The sequence below is a fragment of the Oryza sativa genome, chromosome 5, assembly GCF_034140825.1.
Source record: "Oryza sativa Japonica Group chromosome 5, ASM3414082v1".
Lineage (NCBI taxonomy): Eukaryota > Viridiplantae > Streptophyta > Magnoliopsida > Poales > Poaceae > Oryza > Oryza sativa.
Window position 1 is genome coordinate 15,950,349 of NC_089039.1, and position 20,826 is coordinate 15,971,174.

A 20,826-nucleotide genomic window follows, 5' to 3' on the forward strand; every position below is an offset into this window, starting at 1 on the left:
GGGTACACAAAACGACAAGTAATATACAGTTCCAAACGTAAATAAAGCGTATAATACTTACAAAAGAGGCACTTAGTCCTCGCACTGAAACGAAAGTAGCAGCAGCGGAAAAGGGCGATCCTAGCGGGGCTTCAGCTCCACTCCACAGGCAAAACTCAACTGGGGTCTGAGCCTTGGTCCTCTAACTTCGTCTTCAGCTCAGAAGCACTACACTTCTGAAAAGGGGGAATAATAGCAAGGCTGAGTACAACCACCGTACTCAGCAAGCCACACCAACGATGCAGACGTGCAAGGGGATACAAGGATGGTTTGTGGCTATTTGCATAAAGGCGGTTGTAAAACATTTTATTGAGCAAAACAGTAAAACTGTTGAGTAATTAAAGTAATATTGAATCTCCACTGATCAACGCTACACCACGTTGAACAGGCCCAACCAACCCACCTGGACTACAGTGCATTGAGTCGATTTATTAAGGTGGGACTAATCACGGTGAATCTGGTCGACCGCCCATAACCGCGGGCACGGCTATTCGAATAGTTTTACTCTGATCAGAGGTGTACAACTGTACCCATAAGACACAGCCCCACGACACGTTTCCGTGCGCCGACATGCCACCACGACATACCGGAAAGAGGCCGTGACAGGACCCTTCGCATAACCCCCTCTAACCAAGCAGACCACACCTCAGGTTTCACCCCCGTCCCCAGCGGGCAACGGGCAGTCCCCTCTCGTGCCTAGGTGAATCCGGAAGCGACAGAGGCCGTCGCAGGGCCCGCCCCGCTCCATCACGCCCACCCTTGCCTGGATGCGTCGACTAGAGGAAAGCTACACTACAAGCCCAGCCGTTGCCCACGCTGGCTTGTGGTAAGTACGATAAGTTCTTCCAGGGCATCCCGCAAACCGGTCCTTAACTGCCATGGGTGCGACCAGCAAAACCATGCACCCACAGCCCACCATTCAGTCGCATTTTAGTTGGATAATTACGACCATGAAGCATGGCCAGATGTCTCGAGCACGCAGCTCATTCTGATACTAAAAGGTCTAATACTGTAATTATCCCATCAGCTGAGCTAGTGGTAATTAAGCATAGCTAAGCATACAGTTCTAGCTAGGTCACATAAGTAACATGAGCTAGTCGATTTATTACCCCCGTTTGACAAAGGACAGATATCAAGTAAACATGGCACAAGCGAGCAGATAGGTAATACCCGGATCCCATGTAATTAGCAAAACATGCATATTTATTTGCAAACGGTAAAACATTTATAAATTGGGATCAACATGCTCAAGGGGAATGTGTGACTTGCCTTGCTTCTTCAAACAATCTTCCGAACTCTTATCCTTGCGACCGCGATCTTCTGAAATGACGGGAACTACACGCTGGCACGCAAAACGAGGAAACACTCTAATAAAAACCAAGGAAACAGTACATAAAAAGTAAACAAACATGTAGAGCTCAATTTTAGATGAATTTTGCAAGTTGAACGGCTCAATTCGGAGTTCGAATGAATTAGATATGAATTTTAGAAGTTTTGAGCCATTTAAATGAATTTCTAGAATTATTAACGAATTATGACGCAATTATTATTTATTTTTCCAAAGGAAAAGAGGGTTGCTGACGTCATCAAAGGGGAGGGGCGGCGCCGGCAAGCGGGCCCCACCGGTCAGCGGCACAAGGGCGCCGGTCCACCGTGGACCGGGACCACCGAGGCGGTCCACCACCGGTCCACGGGAACCGACGGTCCGGATCGGCCCAAGCCGATCGGGCGGCCAGGGGCGGCGCAGCTGGGGCACAGCACGGCACAAAGCCGGCCTAGCTGAGCCATGGCGCGGCGGTAGCGCGGTCTCCGGCGACGGCGACCGATGGGCGGCGCGGGAGAGGCGGCACGCATGGGCGGCGGCGGCGCATGAGATCGACGCGGCGCGACAAGGGGGGGTCCGGGCGGCCCAGGCGAGCGGGGCGGCGGTGCACGGCCAGGTGGTCGCCGGCGGCGGCCACCGGCGCGGCAGCGCGCACGGGACACAGAGGAGGGAGGCAAGGAGGGAGAGGAGGAGCTCACCAAGGACGCGGCGACGAGGGGCGGGGAAAGGCGAGGGAGCTCGGTGTCGGTGCTCCTCGGGACGAAGGCGGAACGGCGGCCCGGTGGCGTAGGGTGGAGGTGGCTTGGGATGCACGGTGGAAGGGTGGTTGCGGCGATTAAATGGGGAAACGGAGCGGGGGCCGGGGTGCGGCGAGGCACGGAGAAGCCGGCAGTGCAAACGGCGCGGCGCGGCAGTGGCTAGGGCGGCGGCTAGAGGTGGCCGGAGCTCGCTGGGGACCGATGGAGAGAGGGAGCACGGTGGAGAGGTGGTTCGCGTGGTGGAAGGGGAGGAAGAAACGGCGGCCGAGCATTCCCTTGAGGTGGCAAAGCCAGCGGTAGCGGCGGAGCAGTGCGGCGACGACCCTAGCGACGGGAAACGGCGGCCGGAGTTCGCCGGAGTGTGGCGGCGCGCGGGAGCGGCGTGGGGAGAGCGAGGGAGAGAGTGCCGGGCTCGGGAAACAAGGGGAAATGGACGAGGGGAGCACGGGGGTGCTTTTTATGGGCTCGGGAAGGCGGGATCGAGGCCGGACGTGGCAGAATCGGCCGGCGAAGTGGGGCACCGACGTGGGGTGGTGGAGGGGTTAACTGGCGCCGATTTTCGCGGGGAGAGTGGGGGGGGAAAGGTGGAGGAGGTGGAGGGGATATATTTCACGCGCTCGTGGGGCGGGGTGGAGCGCGGGAGCCGCGGCGTCGTGGGGCGAAACCGGCGGCCATGGCGGCAGTTGGGGCGACGGGAGGTTGGGGAAGAAGATGACAGGTGGGGCCTCGGGTCCCACCTGTCGGGGAGAGAGAGAGGGGAAAACGGGCGAGGGAGGTAAAGCAGACTTGAGGGAGAGAGAGAGCCGAGCGGGCCGAGGGAGGAAGCCGGCCCGAGAGGGAGAGAAAAGGGGCGTGTGGGCCGCGGGAGAGAAGGAAGACTTGGGCCGAAAATGGCCCAAAGAGAGGAAGGGGGATTTTAATTGTTTTTCTTTTTATTTAGTTGGTTAAAATGAACTTTGTGCTTTTAAAATTATTTCTTGAGCTCCGAAAATTCACAGGAAATTTCAGAGTATTTTAGGGCAAAAGAATATTGCAAAATATTCCCGGCCAATGATTTTTAAAGGAAATTTTAATTTCCTCCATAATTCCATTTGATTAAATTGGTTTAACTTTTATTTAATTTTTAGAAAATGCATTATTAAATGATTTTTAATCCCGAACGAAAATCGGGGCGTTACACGGGAGCCCTTGCCGACAGAGATGAGGCTTGCCGCCCGATTGAGATGACCGATCTCATGTTAGTGCATAGAAAGTAAAGCCAAATGAGTATATCATCAATTCCGGTTCATATGCTCAACCGGTTACTAATTATGAATGATGCCATTCAGATATACCACTATTACAAAATACTTCATAGGTATCGACTCATAGTTATGGATTCATTAATTTAAAACCGGTACCTCTGAATCTTTTTCCACCTCCATACAATGAAAAAATCTAGAACCGGTACCTTTGAGCACTATTGATGCCGGTTCAAAAAAGAGGCACCAATACTATAGGTACTGATTTTTAAAAAGAATCGGCACCTATATCAGTTAATTAAAAACCGATACCTATAATTTATTATATGCAGGTTTTTTAAAGAACCGATAACAATCTAACCAACCCTAGCCGGTGAGGTGGGAGCCATGGGGTGGGAGAGAAATTTTAGCAAGAAGCCTTATCTGCTAGCAGATCTCTATCTCCACCGCCCCTCCCCCCACCCACCCCCCTCCATTCGCTACCCCTCCCCCTCCCTCTTCGTCCTTAAATCAAGTGAGTTAGAGTTGGATTGTATTATATGCTCTCACTTAAATAGATAGGGGGTACAATGTAACCAAGACAACTACAATGTAGCATACACACGCAAGTAGATGATGGCGGCAAGACCATGGACTCATAGTGACTATGTTCTATGTTGATTAGGGAGGAGCACCTATAATCAGAGCCACGGGGATTAGGCTTCGGCTAAACCTTGTTAACAAATATCATATATTCTTCTATCGTTGTGTAATATATCTTGGGTGATCGAAGTCATCAGGAAGGTTAGTCGTCATTACGATATATCGACTAACTTTTATAAATTAATCCATATTACCCAAAATCTAGCTACCACCATCTACTTTTGATAGTCATATTTCCAAATCTGAAAAATTTATTTTTGATAGGCATATTTCAATCCAACAATTTATCCTCTTAATGACTTTTTTAGATTTAATGCGTGACTCTCCATTCTTGCACACGAGATTGGCTACATAGGCATCGAGAAATGTAAATATTAATGAATCGCTTGTTTATGAGGAATAACTAGTACTCCCTCCATTCTAAATTGATGTACATATAATTTTTTTAGGTAATTCCTAAATGATCTACATATTTGTGTTCATTCATTAAGTCTATTCGTTCTTTGTGCATTAGAGTAAATGGACATTGATGCATGCATGCATGAACACAAGTATTTATAACCAAAATGCAATATCTTGATTTGCTATTGGCTAGAAAATAGTGGGGATGGTGCATGCATTGAGTTTGTTGCTAGAGTAAATATAGTATGAGAGAGTTATTAGCTTTTCTTGGTCTTGGTATACCTATAAAATATGTAGATCAATTTGAAATGGAGGGAGTAGCATGTTTAAATGGATGATAAGTAGAATTATTTATCCTTGGTCTGTATACCAAGATGAAATATGACTATCAAAAATAGCTGAAGAAAGTATATTACAGTACACTTTGTACTATTTCACGCATACAATATATGTGTGTATTATTTCGTGAACGTATATAAATACTATCTATCCCGGCCACAAATTATAATATTATTAAAATGAAATTGGACTACTAGACATTTTGGTAGGAAAAAATAAAATTGATGTGAATATTACACATGTGGCTATAATTTATATATGCCAAAGGTGGAATGAATTTTCACAGATGACCCTATATAGTTAGGGACACCTACAAAGATTAATTTTCGCATGCATACGTCTTAACCTAACCATCTACGAAAATAGGCCTATGCAGGCGGCTGACTACCCGCCCATAAAAATTTCTATGATCTTTATTAGTGACAGGAGAAGCGTCTGACCACATGTGAAAATAGCTTTCATAGTAGTGATTGGTGTTGGTTCTAAAATTTAAACATTGTGACTTTCCTTATCAGTGCCGGTATAGCAGTGCCGGTTGGCGATAGCCCTTCCCAAATGGTACTAATGAGGTTTGTTGTGCTATGCTACTGCGTTCATATTAAAATTTTGATCCCAAATTATACTAATTATTTTATTTATTCTACATCTGACTTTAGGATCTCGTTTATACCCCGGGATACTATAAAGCTTTTCTTGCTACTAAGATCCTACATACGGTGGTACTATACGTATACACCTATACTTGGTGGCAGGTGGAACAGTTCCAATTAAAGTGCCAATGATTGGAGCAGCCCTGTATAAACTATCAACTCATATATTATTTATATCTAACTTTCTCCAATAACCTTTCTGATAAATGAGAGGACTAGCTAGTAATGTCACTGTGTGACATTGTGAGTAAGAACTAATAGCACTAAAATAATACTAGCTAGGAAAATGAACCTCACAAAGGAAGAAAAATAATAATGGGTCATGAAGGAATAGTAGCTATAGCAGTGAGTGACAGCTGAACGCCAAGATCATGGGATATAGTATATAGGTGGCCAACTCGTTCCTCTGTTAATAACCAATTAATTCGTGATCAGCTCATCATTATAGCCAACCTACACTGTCACTGTGTGGATCTTTGTCCTAACTACCCCTTGCACAGTGCTCCCCCCTGCTGCCACTCTCAGTGACCACGTGCGCTCGTGCCAATGCACTACTATTATATTAATCCATCTCACTAATCAATTCATTTGCACCATAATATTATTGATTTTTCATTGCAGCTTATATATATCAGTCATATATATCGTTGCCATTGTAACAAGATCGATCGATCGATCATGGAGGAGGAGAGGTCTCGGGCCGGCGGCGCCGCCGTCGCCGTCGACGGCGAGTCGCTGCGGCGGCCGGAGGAGGAGGGGGGGAGGAGGAAGAAGGGCGGGTGGATCACGTTCCCTTTCATGGCGGTGTCGCTGCTGGCGTTCGGGCTGTCGTCGGCGGGCGCCATGGGCAACCTGGTGGTGTATCTGGTGAAGGAGTACCACGTGCCCAGCGTGGACGCCGCGCAGATCTCCACCATCGTCTCCGGCTGCATCAGCGTCGCCCCCGTCGCCGGCGCCATCGTCGCCGACGCCTTCTTCGGCTGCTTCCCCGTCGTCGCCGTCGCCATGGTCTTCTCCGTCCTGGTAAGTGCACATCATGTGTTCGACGTGTTGTCGTGCCGTGCGAGCTAATGATGACCATGCGCGGGCCGGCGCGCGGCGCAGGCGTTGGTGGTGTTCACGCTAACGGCGAGCGTGCGGGGGCTGAGGCCGGCGGCGTGCGTGCCCGGGGCGACGGCGTGCGAGGCGGCGACGGCGGGGCAGATGGCGGTGCTGTACGCGGGGGTGTTCCTGCTGTGCGTGAGCTCGGCGGGGGCGCGGTTCAACCAGGCGACCATGGGCGCCGACCAGTTCGACGCCGCCGCCGACCGCGACGTCTTCTTCAACTGGTACTTCATCTTCTTCTACGGCTCCGCCGTGCTCGGCTCCACCGTGCTCGTCTACGTCCAGGACGCCGTGTCGTGGGAGCTCGGCTTCGGCCTCGCCGCCACCATCGCCGCCGCCGGCCTCGCCGCGCTGCTCCTCGGCGCGCGCTACTACCGCCGCCCCGCCGCGCGGGGGAGCCCCTTCACGGGGATCGCCAGGGTCGTCGTCGCCGCCGCGAGGAAGAGGAAGATCGACGTCGCGGCGGCGGCGGCGGCGTCGGGCGACTTGAAGTTTTACTACGGCCCACGTAGCGGCGACGGTGACGACGACGGTGGCAAGCCGAGCGACGACAATAATTTCGCCCCAAGCGACAGCTTTAGGTAAGAAATTAACTTAGTAAACCATTTTATCGTTTCATATTATTAGTGACATTTTTCTTAATTAAATTATAAACTTTTTAAGTTTAATTAAGTTTATAAAAAAATATACTACTATTTTAATACAAAACATACATATTAGCATTAAAATATCTTTAATGCTAAATTTAATGGAACTAATTAATTTGATGTTGCAGATATGTTGCTGATTTTTTTATAAACTTTATCAAATCTTAAGAATTTTCATTAAAAAATAAAATAACTTATAATATGAGATCGAGGGAGTACTAACTTTCTCTTAGTTAGGCAAGACATTTTTAAGTAATTATAATTAAGTAGGATAGTAGCTTAACAACTACTAATTAATAGCTATTATGCATACATATTTGGACACCAAAAACACACACCATGTGCCAAGGAAGATTAATTGATCTGCATGGACCAGTAATCGTGACATATATATATGTCCGTTCTCATTATATTTATATATATATCATTTCTGAAGTCAAAATAAAATTTTCACTTCTAAGCTCTTCTTTGAAATTAATATTATAGGATTTTCACGAGATAATTCAAATCTTTCATATTGAAAATTCACGCCCCCGCCCCCCCCCCCCCCCCCCCTTGCGCCCCCGGCGTGAGGTCGTAGGAGAGCTCACCGCATTATATTAAGGAGGAAATAAAGCAAAATCGCAGAGTTTGCACACAATAGAATAAACAAGTTACATAAGCTTTGCTTTAAATTAAACAAAGGCATATACATAACTTCTCTAACACGTACAAAAGGGTAAACAGCAGCACGCTATGATAATATTATACAGAGAACCGGCTAAATACTGTACATGTTTTTTTTTAAAAAAAAACATGGTACGTCTTCGTATAAACATGCACATATTCACACCATAAAAAACACGTAAACATATACCATATCCCATAAACTAGATAAAACCCCACACATGACAGTAAGTAGAAATAATGAGTTGCATTGTTAGACAATGCTCTCCCCATCTAGGAATATAAGGTACTATGTTTAAAATAGTACAAATTAAAAAAGAGTAAGCGGTACATCCGTGTAGTTTGAGAAAACATCGTTGGCACCATAAACAAGTAGTACTAGAACGTTCTTTGTATTTTTTTTTTTTAGTTTTTACATGGATGGTGTGTAGTAGTAGTACTACTGGACGTTCTCTGTATTTTTTTTATTTCCGACAAAAACCGATTGATGGGTCACTGCAGTCATTGCTTGCTTTGAGAGGAGAAAAATATGTGGGGGTTTCTAAAAACACCGGATGAAATATTTTTTGGTGAAATAAAAAATAAATCATATTTTCTTAATAGGGGGTTTCTAAAATATGTGGGTTTTTTTTAATGGAATATTTCGTTCACTGCAACATTAGATCTATACATAGTGAAACATTGTGAGTACACTAAGTGAAACATTTTTGGTAGAAAAAAATAAACCAAATTCCCTTAAAAGAGAGTTTCCAAAATATGTGGGTTTTTTGTTGCAAAAAAGTATTTTAATTTACTGCAACATTAGATCTATAAATAGTAAAACATTGTAAATACACTAGGTGAAATATCTTTTGTGGAAAAAATGAAAGAAAAGTGGGTGGGTCCAACAGTACGCACGTGGGGGGAGAGGCGCGCAGGGGGAGTGTCCGATCCGGCTCCCGCCGCACCGGGCGACCGGCGTAAAGTATTTTTAGAAAAAACCACTATATTTTTGGACATACCTAGGGAGCAAAATCCCCTATACTTCTGAACAATAGGAGTATAAGCTCACATAAGTTGATATGATTTATGATAATTTAAATAGTATATAGAATAATGATTCAAGTGAAAAAGTAACATGATGTGGCTTTATGAGAGAAGAAAGAAGGAAGATAATTTAGACCATAGATTAATTATCTAAGGGCTAAAAACAATTGAGATGATAATGACTTAATGAGAAAAGAAAATAAAAAAGATAATTTGAACCATAGATTAATCATATAATAGCTAAAAACAATTGATATGATATGGCTTGATGAGAGGATAGAGAAATAACATTAACTAAGAGAGGATAAACTAAAAAGGTATATATGATATTATAAAAATGATGGAGAGAGATATTGAAATATTATGTGAATTATGTGGGATAATGATTTAACATGTTTATATTTTAAAGCTCTAAAACCTAAAAAATTATAGAATTATAGAGAATACAACATACTTCCATGATGTTTAAGATATAATAATTGTTAGTAGATAATGATGTGATATTTTTGCACGTTGAGTTTTAGTATTTAATTGTTGTAACTTTATAATAAGATAGGATATCTCTAAAGACTGCGATGATATATCTTGAGATTCACGATTAGTGCATTACATAGAAAAAATATTTTATGGCCGGTTGCTAAAAAAGGGCAGGGATATATGAACAAGATGGAAGGTAGAACAAGAAAAGGCGGAATATAGTTAATAATGCAGCAAGTTCATCACAGCAAATCGGATTTATTCCAAAACGCCGAAATTCCAGCTATCGTGAGTCTGACCACCCGTGCTTTATTCCGAAACACCAAAATTCTCTCTTTTATAATATATATATATATATATATATATATATATATATATATATATATATATATATGCATGTGCACGTACTACCTGCCACCATTGCTTTCGAAAATCTTTGCTTGATACATTTTAAATGTTCGAAAATTCAGAACCGTGAATGCTACTCCTTCCATCTCTCTCTTTCTAGTTTTGTCCTGCTCCCTCCGTTCCAAAAAAAAAGACAAACCCTGGTTTCCGTAATCAACATTTGACCGTCCGTCTTATTTGAAAAAATTATGAAAAAAATTAAAAAGATAAGTCACGCATAAAGTATTAATCATGTTTTATCATCTAACAACGATAAAAATACTAATTATAAAAAAATTTCATATATGATGTCAAACGTTGTCACGGAAACCTAGGGTTTGTCTTTTTTTTTTGGGACGGAGGGAGTAAGTCCGATCTAACTCTTTAATACTTGGGACAAAACGTACTTATAGTTGTCGCTAGTTACCCAACTTTTACATTTCGTAGCCAAAATTGTCACTGAGAGCTGTGTCGCACGCACTCATATCACGTACTCTCCCTCCGTCCCATTATACTTATTATTATATGTTTATTTAGCGTAGATTAAGGATTAAAACAATAAGACTATAGTGCTCTTTTTAAATAATGTATGATTGAGAGTTGAAGGATGGTTGATGATAGAATAGGGAGAATATTTGGTTGTCAGATGATTAATATGATAAGTTGTACTCTACTATAACAATTATTTTTGGGATAAAACTTAAATCTTATAAAGACAACTATTTTAGAGTGAGAGAGTAGGTAATTAATTAACAGGTATTGTTAGCTATCACAAAAAATATCAATTTTGGTCCTTACGTGCGGGACTAATTCTAGCTTACTGTGTATAATCAATTGCTGTCCTCGTCTCCAAGACGTGTTTTGAATATATAGTGGTGACTGGGGGTGTCTGAATCAGTACAGCTCATTTAATTAATTATTTAAGGGAGGGGTCCGGCGAAATTAATTAACGGAAGTGTACAATGGTTAAAATATAATACTATCACTGAGCAGAGAGCACCGATCGATGTCAATGTCAAATTTAAGGACTCAAATAATGGTATTGATTCACGTTGTAATTGGATATTTTATTTATTTTATTACACTCTGAAAAGTGGGTAGATTATGTGTTTTAGTTGTCCTTTCGAATCAAATACTATGAATTTCCAACAGCCTTAAAGCAAAAAATGACATGGACAAATTAGTGGAATAAGCTATTTTTTTACTAAGAGCCTTGTTACATAGCCAACGATATGGGGATCACGACACGAAAATTTTAGATTTTGTTTTCCAACCAAGACGTCAGTGCCTTGGAAATTTTAGGTGATAGATCGAACTGATTAGTCTCGCCTCACAAAGTTGGCTTTTCTGCCTTTTTTTTTCGCCGGGCTGACTAAAGCTGATCGAATTTTATTAAGAGAGGGAGAATGTACAATGTGCAAAGTATAGATTACAGCCTATCTAGCTACACAAATATTTTTTAAAAAGAAATTATGAACGTGTGTTGAGAATTGAGCGTGGGACCTAAGAGTTAAAACCGCGTGCCTCTTGCAACTGCACTGTCAAGTGCAACTCAAGGATAAATTAGTACTAACAAATAGTCTAACTAAAAAAACCGAAAAATTAGGTTACAACGTTTCGTATATACGGGCTGCATGTCTCCTTTTCTACGACTTCCATTCGAAAATTAAATAACATGTACACGAAGATGCAACCATTTCGTACGATGTGACAAATTTGAGAACGACATACCAACCATATCAAAATTAATATGTTTGTTTGCTCTACAGAACTGAAGATGATTTTGAAACTTTCAAATTAGATTTTTAGGAATAATTCGATATAGTGTTTTGCGTGTTTAGTTATACTAGCAATCAGGAAAATTGATATTGGCAATTAAAACCACTACCCCTAAAGTTAATTATTCTTAAAAGATAATCCTAAAATTTAGAATCAGCTTCACGTTTCCACTAAGAAACTTCTTTTTAATGATAATGCATGCTCTGCTATACGATAGGATAGATTACTTTATTCGGAGCTAATCCACTTGCTCCCTCCGTCCTAAAAATAAAGTATTAGTGGAAATGATAATGCATGCTCTGCTACACGATAGAGTAGATTACTTTATTCGAAGCTAATCCACTTGCTCCCTCCGTTCTAAAAATAAAGAATTAGTGAAATTAGTAAAGATAGAGAATGACTAAAATAGCTTTGATCATTGAAAAAAGTAGTAAGAGTGATAGGTATGTAAAGGGTATTAAAGAAATAAACTTCTTATTTTGCGTGCTGAGAGTATGTAGGATAGTAGAAGTTTGTTTTTTTTTACAAAATTTAAAATTTAAACTCTATAAGTTGAGTTTTTTTTTTACTTTTACCGAGGGAGTAGGTCACACTCCGATTTGATACTTATTTAGTACTGTAGAAACACTGACTTGACAATGACGACCACTTTGAACAACTGACGCGACCTGCATGCATCACACAGCTTCCTGAACCGCGCCGCGGTGATCACCGACGGCGACGTGGACGCGGCGGACGCGGCGGCGCCGCTCCGGCCGTGGCGGGTGTGCACGGTGCGGCAGGTGGAGGACCTCAAGGCGGTGCTCCGCATCCTGCCGCTGTGGAGCTCCTCCATCTTCCTCAGCATCTCCATCGGCGTGCAGCTCAACTTCACCGTCCTCCAGGCGCTCGCCATGGACCGCGCCATCGGCCGCTTCCACGTCCCGGCGGCCTCCATGGTCGTCTCCTCCTTCGTCGCCGTCGTCGTCTCCCTCGGCCTCATCGACCGCGCGCTCCTCCCGCTGTGGCGCGCGCTCACCGGCGGCCGCCGCGCCCCGACGCCGCTGCAGCGGATCGGCGTGGGCCACGTGCTGACCGTGCTGAGCATGGCCGCGTCGGCCGCCGTCGAGCGCCGCCGCCTCGCCACCGTGCGCGCCCACGGCGAGGCGGCGCGGGACGACCCGGCGTGGGTGTCGCCGCTGCCGGCGGCGTGGCTGGTGCTGCCGTTCGCGCTGTCCGGCGCCGGCGAGGCGTTCCACTTCCCGGCGCAGGTGACGCTCTACTACCAGGAGTTCCCGCCGTCGCTCAAGAACACGGCGTCGGGCATGGTCGCCATGATCGTCGCGCTCGGGTTCTACCTCAGCACGGCGCTCGTCGACGCCGTGCGCCGCGCCACCGCGTGGCTGCCGGACAACATGAACGCCTCCAGGCTGGAGAACCTCTACTGGCTGCTCGCCGTGCTCGTCGCCATCAACTTTGGGTACTACCTCGCGTGCGCCAAGCTCTACAAGTACCAGAACTTCGGCAAGTAGACACAGCCATGGCTGCCATGACCATGAACATCTTCAGAGCTCTGTACATTACAAAATAAACTGCTGACATGATCAAGATCATACTATCACAGAGGTTGTGTGATCAATGTATTATCGGTAGTGTATTTCCATCTTCTTCGTTGAGGAGAATTGTGCAAGCTAATTTGCCTATGATCTTCATCTGCATGCCTGGCTGAATCATGCTGCTCCAACGGTTACCATCTCCGAATTTTGCTGAAGATGTTGGGAAGGGCAGAGTTGTTGTGGCTATGGCCTGACTCGGTTCAGAATTGTGTGAACCTTCTGCTGGTCAGCGATTCTTCTGAAACATGGGTAAAATTGCACACTGAAACTTCCATATAGTAAACAAAGAAAACGCTTAAGTATGATATCTTCTATGATGCATAAAGTCAGGTTTTACCATTCAAGAAATCTCCATGACAGAGACTGATGCATTATATATCTTGTTTTTTGGCATAAATTATTTATCAACTGGCCAGCATGCCTTTCAGAAGCACCAACCAAATCAATCTGGCATGGCGAGAGAAATCTTCACAGATAATCTGACCACAAATCAGAGCTCAAGACAAGCAAAGTAATGTTCGCAGATAGACTACTCCCAACAGTTTAATATTCCTGTGTCAGAAATCTCAGAATTATGTCTTGTATGGCGAGGATGCGCCCCCACCAACGCTACCGCCCACCTTCATCAGGCTGCCATCAGCATTTTTCTCAAACAGATCATCGAAGTATTTGTTAGAAGAAACATAAGATGGCCTGCGAGCTCCTGCAGACATCGGTTGCTTAGTGCTCCCGTTTATCGGCGATTGTGGCCCGGCACTTCGAAGCGGAACCCCGAAAGAATTTGATTGCTGTAGAGGCCTCAAATTCAGTGGTACATTAACCGGCGAGGCGGAAGTAGGTTGGTTCTTCAGTGAAGCTGCAATGAAAGGGTTGGACTCGGCGGTGTCCTCCGATGCCCATGGCGGTGGCGGGTAGGGAGATGAGTTGTAGGGCAATTGTGACTGGGATGGTTGTTGATGCTGCTGAAGCTGAATGCCTGGAGTTTGACATTGAGGCTGAGCCCAAGGAGCAACATAGCTGTTGTATGATGCAGCAGCAAGTCCTTGGTTTGAGTAACTAGGTTGTGGATGATCATTGGCTTGCGAGCCACCTTGGTTCATGGTGGTGGTAGCTTCAGGTGTTGGTGGAGTTTGAGGTGGTGAAGGGTTTGATATGGTGAGTGCAAGAAGGTCACTCATAACTTGCTCTTCTGCAGTTCTAACAGGAGCTGGAGGATCAGGCAGTGCCAATGCATGGCTTTGAACAGGTGGTGAAACTGTAGAGGTACCAGAAGATCCTGAACTTGTTATCTCATCGTCATGGGCGGTCGACAAAGATGTTGCTACGCCAGAAGGGGTGCTCTCAGCATTTGTAGACCTGAATTTCGAATTCCTGATCACAAGATTGACTCAGGTCTGGATGATTTCAAGGATAAATGGGTAGGAAACAAGAATATTGTCGGCAATCAGAACAACCTGCGAGCGAGCTGAGAGAACTCGTCATCTTCATCTTCCTCCTCTTCATCGAAAACATTAGTTGGTACTATAGCAGCAACTGCAGCTCGAGGAGCCCCTGTTGCCACTGGAGTTGAAGTTGTTTCTGCTGATGATTCATTCATGATATCTGTTTCTTCATCTGGTAGAGGAGAACCTGATGCAATTGCATCATGTTTGCCAAGCAGAATCTGCATCCTATCATTCAAGTCAAGAGCTTGGCCCAAGAGCTCCTCATCTCTGTAATAATGCAGCAGATGAACTTGAGACAATGATAATAACACCAAAATAAAAAGAATAATGTATATATTTAAACAATTTTCAAAGGAAACTGGTGGCTCATTCTCTATTCCCTCCCTCTTCCACATCCCTAAAAAATCTCTAAACAAAACAAAAAAGTAAAATCATCTCCTTGGAGAATATTTATGTCTCTAAAAAAAAGTGGGAACAACACCTCCCAGGCTTCCAGCAGGAAAACTAAATATACAGTTTTATAGTTACCTGAACCCCTCCCTCTTAAAAATCTGGTGGGGCATGGTAATAGTCTAATAGAGGCTTAACGAGTGCTAGAATTTGGGGAAGCATGGTTGGCAGCAGGCCAAGGGTGTGTGAGTACTGAGTGAAATTATGGTGCCTTGTTGTTGTAGGCAAACTCAATAGGTTACATCATATTCTTATGAATGAGTCATAAGGTCACAAGCTTTCAGTTCATGCAGCAGAACTTTCAAGCAATACACAACTTTTAACTTTTTAATTTTTAATTTTTCGTAGCCATTATGCATAGCTTCATCTAACCAAGTCGCATGGCTACTAGATCCATATAATATCGTATAGAGTCCATCTTATACATGAATGAGAATAATTTTATTATCTATTCTCCTTCAGGTTTTTATGAACAAAATGGCTAGAAGATGTTCTGTAGACCCAGGATTTTAAGATGTTGCTCTGTTCTTTTCCTCACTTTGTATGCATTGCAAACCAATCAAATTTTATTCACGCCTAGCTTCATACATTTATACTCTAAAGTAGGTAGATTCATGTGTGTTAGTTCTACTTTGGAATCAAATAGCAACTTCCAGCATCCTAACAGCAAAAGATGACATCACCAAATCAATGGAACTGTCCAATCTGAAAAGATAACAGAGTAAATATGCAGGGCAGAGTGTTTATAGAAGTATATACCTTAATGAAGTTACCAAACTTATTATCTTTTTCTGGTCTGACCGGCATTGTTTCACAAGCTCTGTGATAATTTCATCGTTGACAGCCTACATTGCCAAAAAGGTTTTTAGTTTCAGAAAAAGAGCAATAAAAAAATCACTTGGTCTTCAACACCAAGTTAAAAGGAAGGTACATGGCAGCCAAGGATTCTACAGTAAAAAACTGAAACTGTTGATCTGATAATAACGATGACCCTTTTTAACATTAAAATAAAATAGGGACAAGAAATCATCAAATAGACATCACATGTCATACCCCACGATCATGTGGATTCACTGCTTTCAGCATCTCGCTTAATAGTTCAACAGCACCTAACATGCGTTCCATCTCCGATGAACTAAAGAAAAATTAATTGTCATACAACATGGGAGAGAAAAGGAATAGTATTTCCATTAATAAAACATATTAAAATGATGTCACCTCAGGGAAGGCCCGTTAGATGGCATTGCCTCATCAAATCTAGAGGAAGAATTAACTGGCATTCCGTAACTTGGTTGATGATAAGATTCCAAAGATGTTGGGCGTGTGATTGGAGGAGTAAGTATTGGTGCAGCATCAGGTGATCGCCGAGGAAATTCCAAGCCCAATTTCTGCAGATAAAGATACTCATTGATTTGTGCGAAAATAATGTTCCAGAATAGAATAGAACAATGATACAACTTCATTTATCTGAAGGTTTCCATATAGGTATAATATTGATATATATTGTAAACATGAACAAATTGTAAAGCATGGATCCTCTCTTGGTTCATATCAGGGTAGCTATTGTGCAAAAGATGGCCATATAATAGCATGGCTAAAGGGGAGGGATGGAGAACATAGGACCATAAAGGCTGATAATTGAACTTTGAGAAAAGGATCAACAATTATTCCTTGATTGATAATAATGCACATTATCCCTCTTGTCTTAGACACCTAAGAAACAATCCTAGACAAGGGAAATGAATCAATCTTATAAGGAAACTAACTGTTGTCGTCTCTAACTCATTCTAAATCTATTCATACATGTATGGAATTTTAGATTCCTCATAATCAAGCTTCTTTAACTTTGAGTGCTATTATAGAAAATTGTAGTATTCTACTATTAGTTGTCATGAAAAGTATTTTTCATACAGGGATGTATTTCAAAGATTTTATGAAGTCGTCCATTTGGTAGTTAATCATGTGTTTAACTTATGATAAATACCACACAAAATAGTTATCCTGACAGGAGCCAGACAATGAAGGTGCAAAGAAAAATCCAAGTTAAACTAACCTCAAACATTAATTGTATTAGTACCATAAACTCATTGAACTTTTACACTTGTGGTTAAAATTTGACAGTATAACAATTAAATAATCAAGTCATCAAGCTGCAGGTTATCTAAAATCAAAATGTAGTCACAGGAATCCCTTTAAAAGGCAGCATAAATAATTCCCATGTAGCATGACAACAGTTCATGACATATTGAACAGACCTTCATTTCAGCATATGCCCAGTAGTACTGGGGATGCTTCCCACCATTCCCACCAAATGCTTCTTGCCAAGATTCAAGGAGTACTAGAATTTTGTCCCTCAACTGCATATCAGTCTGAAAACAGCCATGACTAAAAAAAATTAGATCAGCATGGCGAAATGAAGAAAGTTAAAAGTAAAAGATCTTCAAAATTATTTTTGTCGGGCCGGCATAAGCCGGCTGAAAGATCTTTCAAATTAAGGACCTCAAGTCTCAGAAAGATCTAGTTTGTATGTGATGATTCAGTTATCCAAATATTATTACCAATGGTCCCAACAGTAAATTATTAGCATGTATAAAGTTTCCTGTGAGAGCAAAGATTAGATGAATGGATAAAAACGCCAAATAAAAAACAGATCATGCGATGTTATTGAAAAGAATATTTGCTCCCCATGAAAAATTGAAAGTTCAAGGAGTATGATTCTCCCATGACTATTCGGTTCCTGCTTGTTCAATAACTCAGAGATAAATCACTATTTCTAAGTCTTGCAGCTATGTGATGAGTGATTTTAATAGTATTCATTTAGACCTTTATTTTGCGGGGAAGTATTCATGTAGACTTTGGATAAGAATAAAAAAATTATAATCTGATTATATGCATCTTGCAAAATGTAAATTACAGCAATGTATCTCATAGACAGGTTTGGTGTTGAATCAAGCCACATCAGCTATAACATTTAACCATATATGTACCAAAGAAAAGGAATTTCACATGGATACCACCAAGAATGTCTTGATTCAGAAAATTCCCAACAAACTAGTATAAGGCCGTAGGAACACATGGCAGTGAAAGATCAAGTGGCATTTTATTACAGTGGTGCGTAGATAAATGACCCCAAAATTGCCATAGGGAAAAAATGTTACCTTCTTCTTAACAATTTTGATCATCTCCTGCAGTATATCACGCTCTACAACTTGTGAATGCACATGATCCCCACAATTCTTCATTAGAGTTTCCAATAGCTGCAAAAGCAATTGCATGGTGTTCTCACAGAGACAAATAACAGAGGACGTTCGAGAACATAAAGGTTATTTAAGCAGGGAAGCATACCGTCAAAGCAAAAAACTGAACCTTTGAATTTTTGTGCTGGAGACGCTTCTTCAAAGCTTTAATCACCTCTTTTGCTTGCCTGCATTATTTTAAACTCAGCCATTTACTCTTGTAGTATATCATTGATATACGATATTTTGTATTGTTTGTACTTTCAATTGTGAAGCCTCCAAAGAAGGATTCAAACATGAACAGCTATAGCCAATTAGCTATTCCTATTGGAGTTTCCTACTGAGATTATAAGCCGAACTTCTCAACATTGGTTCAGCTACTATAGTGGTGAAGTTTTGAATCCTGACAATTTGGAACTTATTGTTGATGACGAATTAGCAACGCGATGTTTGGTCAAGTCAGTCGCACAAGTTATTCCACACATGTATCATATTTGTATATCAGAAATCAGATTCCCCTGCATCCTCAACCGCTTAAGCTTCGCTGGCTAGCCGTGACATGGAACCAGAGATATCATTATCATGTATCATGGTTCAGTGGTCCTGTCTGTCTCTCTAATATTTAAGGAAAAGAATAATGTCAAAAGGATGAAGGTAATTTAGATTAAGATGGTCCATCTGTGCCTATGTTGGGTCTAGATTGACACCTGGTTCAGTCTAAACAACAGGTGCTGCATTGAAGTATGAGCATCATTCTTGAAAGGGGGAAAAGCCATGTATGTTCTCAACTTGTTTATCTGTTGCATATGCATTTTTTAAAAAAAAAAATTGAGAACTGGTAACAGGAAACCATCCACAAAAATGAACTAGACCGAAAAGGTATAAAGAAGGAAGACTCAGATTTTATATTTGTGGGTTCTATTAAAGAAGGGCTAGTTGAACCGATATTTGAAGTTCAAGTTTTCTGTTGACAAAATGATCGTTCACGCCGCCTGTACTATCCAGTATTTGCCATGATCAAGCAAGGGGCAACTTTTCCACAACAGCAAAAGTCAAAAAAGAAAGAAGAAAAAACGAAGAAAAACGAACATACTGATGATGTGCTACTGAATAGTACTGATCATGAGAGTAGGAGTAACCGATCAGATCCTAAAATTCTGGCGATTTGACGACGAGTGGAGCAAAAGGCACCCTTCTGATCATTTGCTTTCGCCCGTTTCTCACGAGACATTTTCAGATGATGATGATGGTAACGTTGGTTTTTTCACATACCCAAGAACCGATTCTTTAAGCCCCATCAACCCACGCCCTTAGAAAAAATAACACTAATACGCATATCGATCGTAATTAGAGAGAGATAAACCCACTTATCTTATTCCTTGAATTATCCATCCATCGTGATCAAAATCCAAATAAGCAGAGGATTCCATTCCCATTATTTACACACCATAATTTTGGGTTGCACGAGAACCAAGAATTCAAAACTAAATCATCGAGAGAGAGAGAGAGAGAGAGAGAGAGAGGAGGGGGGGAGTGACACACCCGTGATCGGAGTTGACGGCGTCGCAGATGTCGATGTTGAGGGTCCAGTCGGGGCCGAGCAGCAGCTCGCTCGTGGCCTTGTCTACCCGCACCGCCGCCGCCGCCATCGGTCACCGATCGCCGGCGCCGGCGTCTCCCTCTCGCGGGTGGCGGCGGAGGGAATCCGAACCCCGCGTGGGCTGGGGCCTGGGTGCGGTGCGAGTCGGAGGGAGGGAGGGAGGGAGAGACGAACAAACAAGCAGGTGAGAGAAGCGAAGGAATGAGGGGGGCGGAGGGAGTATTAAAGATGCTGCTGTGCTGTGTGTTTTTGTTCTGTTTGGGTGTGGGTGTGTGACTGTGCATGCGTTGCCGCTGCCTACGCAACGCGGCGTGCGCCTCGAAGCGGCGCGGAAAGGTGACACACAACACAACGGACGGCTCTGGCTGCTACTGCCGCTGCCTGGGTGCGGCCGTGCGGGCGATATGATCACTATCTCGGTTGCTGTATTCTATATTCTCAACGGAGAGAGTACTATGTATTTATTTTAGAGTAAATTTCATAAAACTATAAGGTATTTTGACTAAATTATCATAAAACTATAGATTTAAGGAGTTGTATCATAAAACTACACATTTAGCACCAAATTTATCACAAAGCTGCATATTTTAGGTTAAGTATCACAAAAATACATATTTAATATTGAACTTATCACAAAATTACAACTTCTGGAGTTTAAATCCCTAGCACCATTGTTATGGTGGAGCTATAAATATTATTACTTTGTGATTAAATTGGTTCTAAACCCGTAGTTTTATGATAATTTAGTTACTAAACGTGTAGTTTTGTAACACTTCATCTTAAATGTATAGTTTTGTGATAAATTTGGTGCTAAATATGCAGTTTTGTGATACAACTCCTTAAATATGTAGTTTTGTGATAGTTTGGTCATAGTATCTATAGTTTTGTGAAATTTACTCTTTATTTTATTATATAGCTGGTGCATATTTTTTTATTAGACTTATTTTATAAATAGATACTAGATAAATTTAATTTAGGGATACATCTTTTTCTTGGAGCCTTTGATCCTAGTGTCGAGG

General features: G+C 42.6%; 2 protein-coding genes across 2 annotated transcripts; one reads left to right on the top strand and one right to left on the bottom strand.

Annotated features, from left to right (window-relative positions):
- The first annotated feature begins 5,813 nt into the window (after positions 1-5,813).
- LOC9268870 (protein NRT1/ PTR FAMILY 2.3) lies at positions 5,814-13,172 on the top strand. Its single transcript, XM_015784828.3, has 3 exons — positions 5,814-6,418; positions 6,500-7,080; positions 12,167-13,172. Exons 1-3 carry the CDS (start codon positions 6,074-6,076, stop codon positions 12,990-12,992), a joined length of 1,752 nt encoding a protein of 583 aa, XP_015640314.1. The 5' UTR covers positions 5,814-6,073; the 3' UTR covers positions 12,993-13,172.
- On the bottom strand, positions 12,674-20,002 carry LOC4338463 (TOM1-like protein 6). Its single transcript, XM_066310493.1, has 10 exons — positions 19,750-20,002; positions 18,317-18,395; positions 18,130-18,228; positions 17,227-17,340; positions 16,190-16,359; positions 16,025-16,106; positions 15,731-15,816; positions 14,531-14,788; positions 13,414-14,447; positions 12,674-13,314 (listed from the first exon to the last, which is right to left on the bottom strand). Exons 1-9 carry the CDS (start codon positions 19,854-19,856, stop codon positions 13,649-13,651), a joined length of 1,794 nt encoding a protein of 597 aa, XP_066166590.1. The 5' UTR covers positions 19,857-20,002; the 3' UTR covers positions 12,674-13,314; positions 13,414-13,648.
- Positions 20,003-20,826: the final 824 nt, after the last annotated feature.

Bases quoted from the DNA above. Each gene is read 5' to 3' on its own strand.
- LOC4338463 (XM_066310493.1), bottom strand. From the start codon at position 19,856: ATGGCGGCGGCGGCGGTGCGGGTAGACAAGGCCACGAGCGAGCTGCTG. The intron at 18,396-19,749 runs GTGTGTCACTCC...AAAATAATGCAG, and splicing joins GCCGTCAACTCCGATCACGG to GCAAGCAAAAGAGGTGATTA. The intron at 15,817-16,024 runs GTATGACATGTG...TTGGCAATGTAG, and splicing joins TGAATCCACATGATCGTGGG to GCTGTCAACGATGAAATTAT.
- LOC9268870 (XM_015784828.3), top strand. From the start codon at position 6,074: ATGGAGGAGGAGAGGTCTCGGGCCGGCGGCGCCGCCGTCGCCGTCGAC. The intron at 6,419-6,499 runs GTAAGTGCACAT...CGCGCGGCGCAG, and splicing joins CCATGGTCTTCTCCGTCCTG to GCGTTGGTGGTGTTCACGCT. The intron at 7,081-12,166 runs GTAAGAAATTAA...TGCATCACACAG, and splicing joins GCCCCAAGCGACAGCTTTAG to CTTCCTGAACCGCGCCGCGG.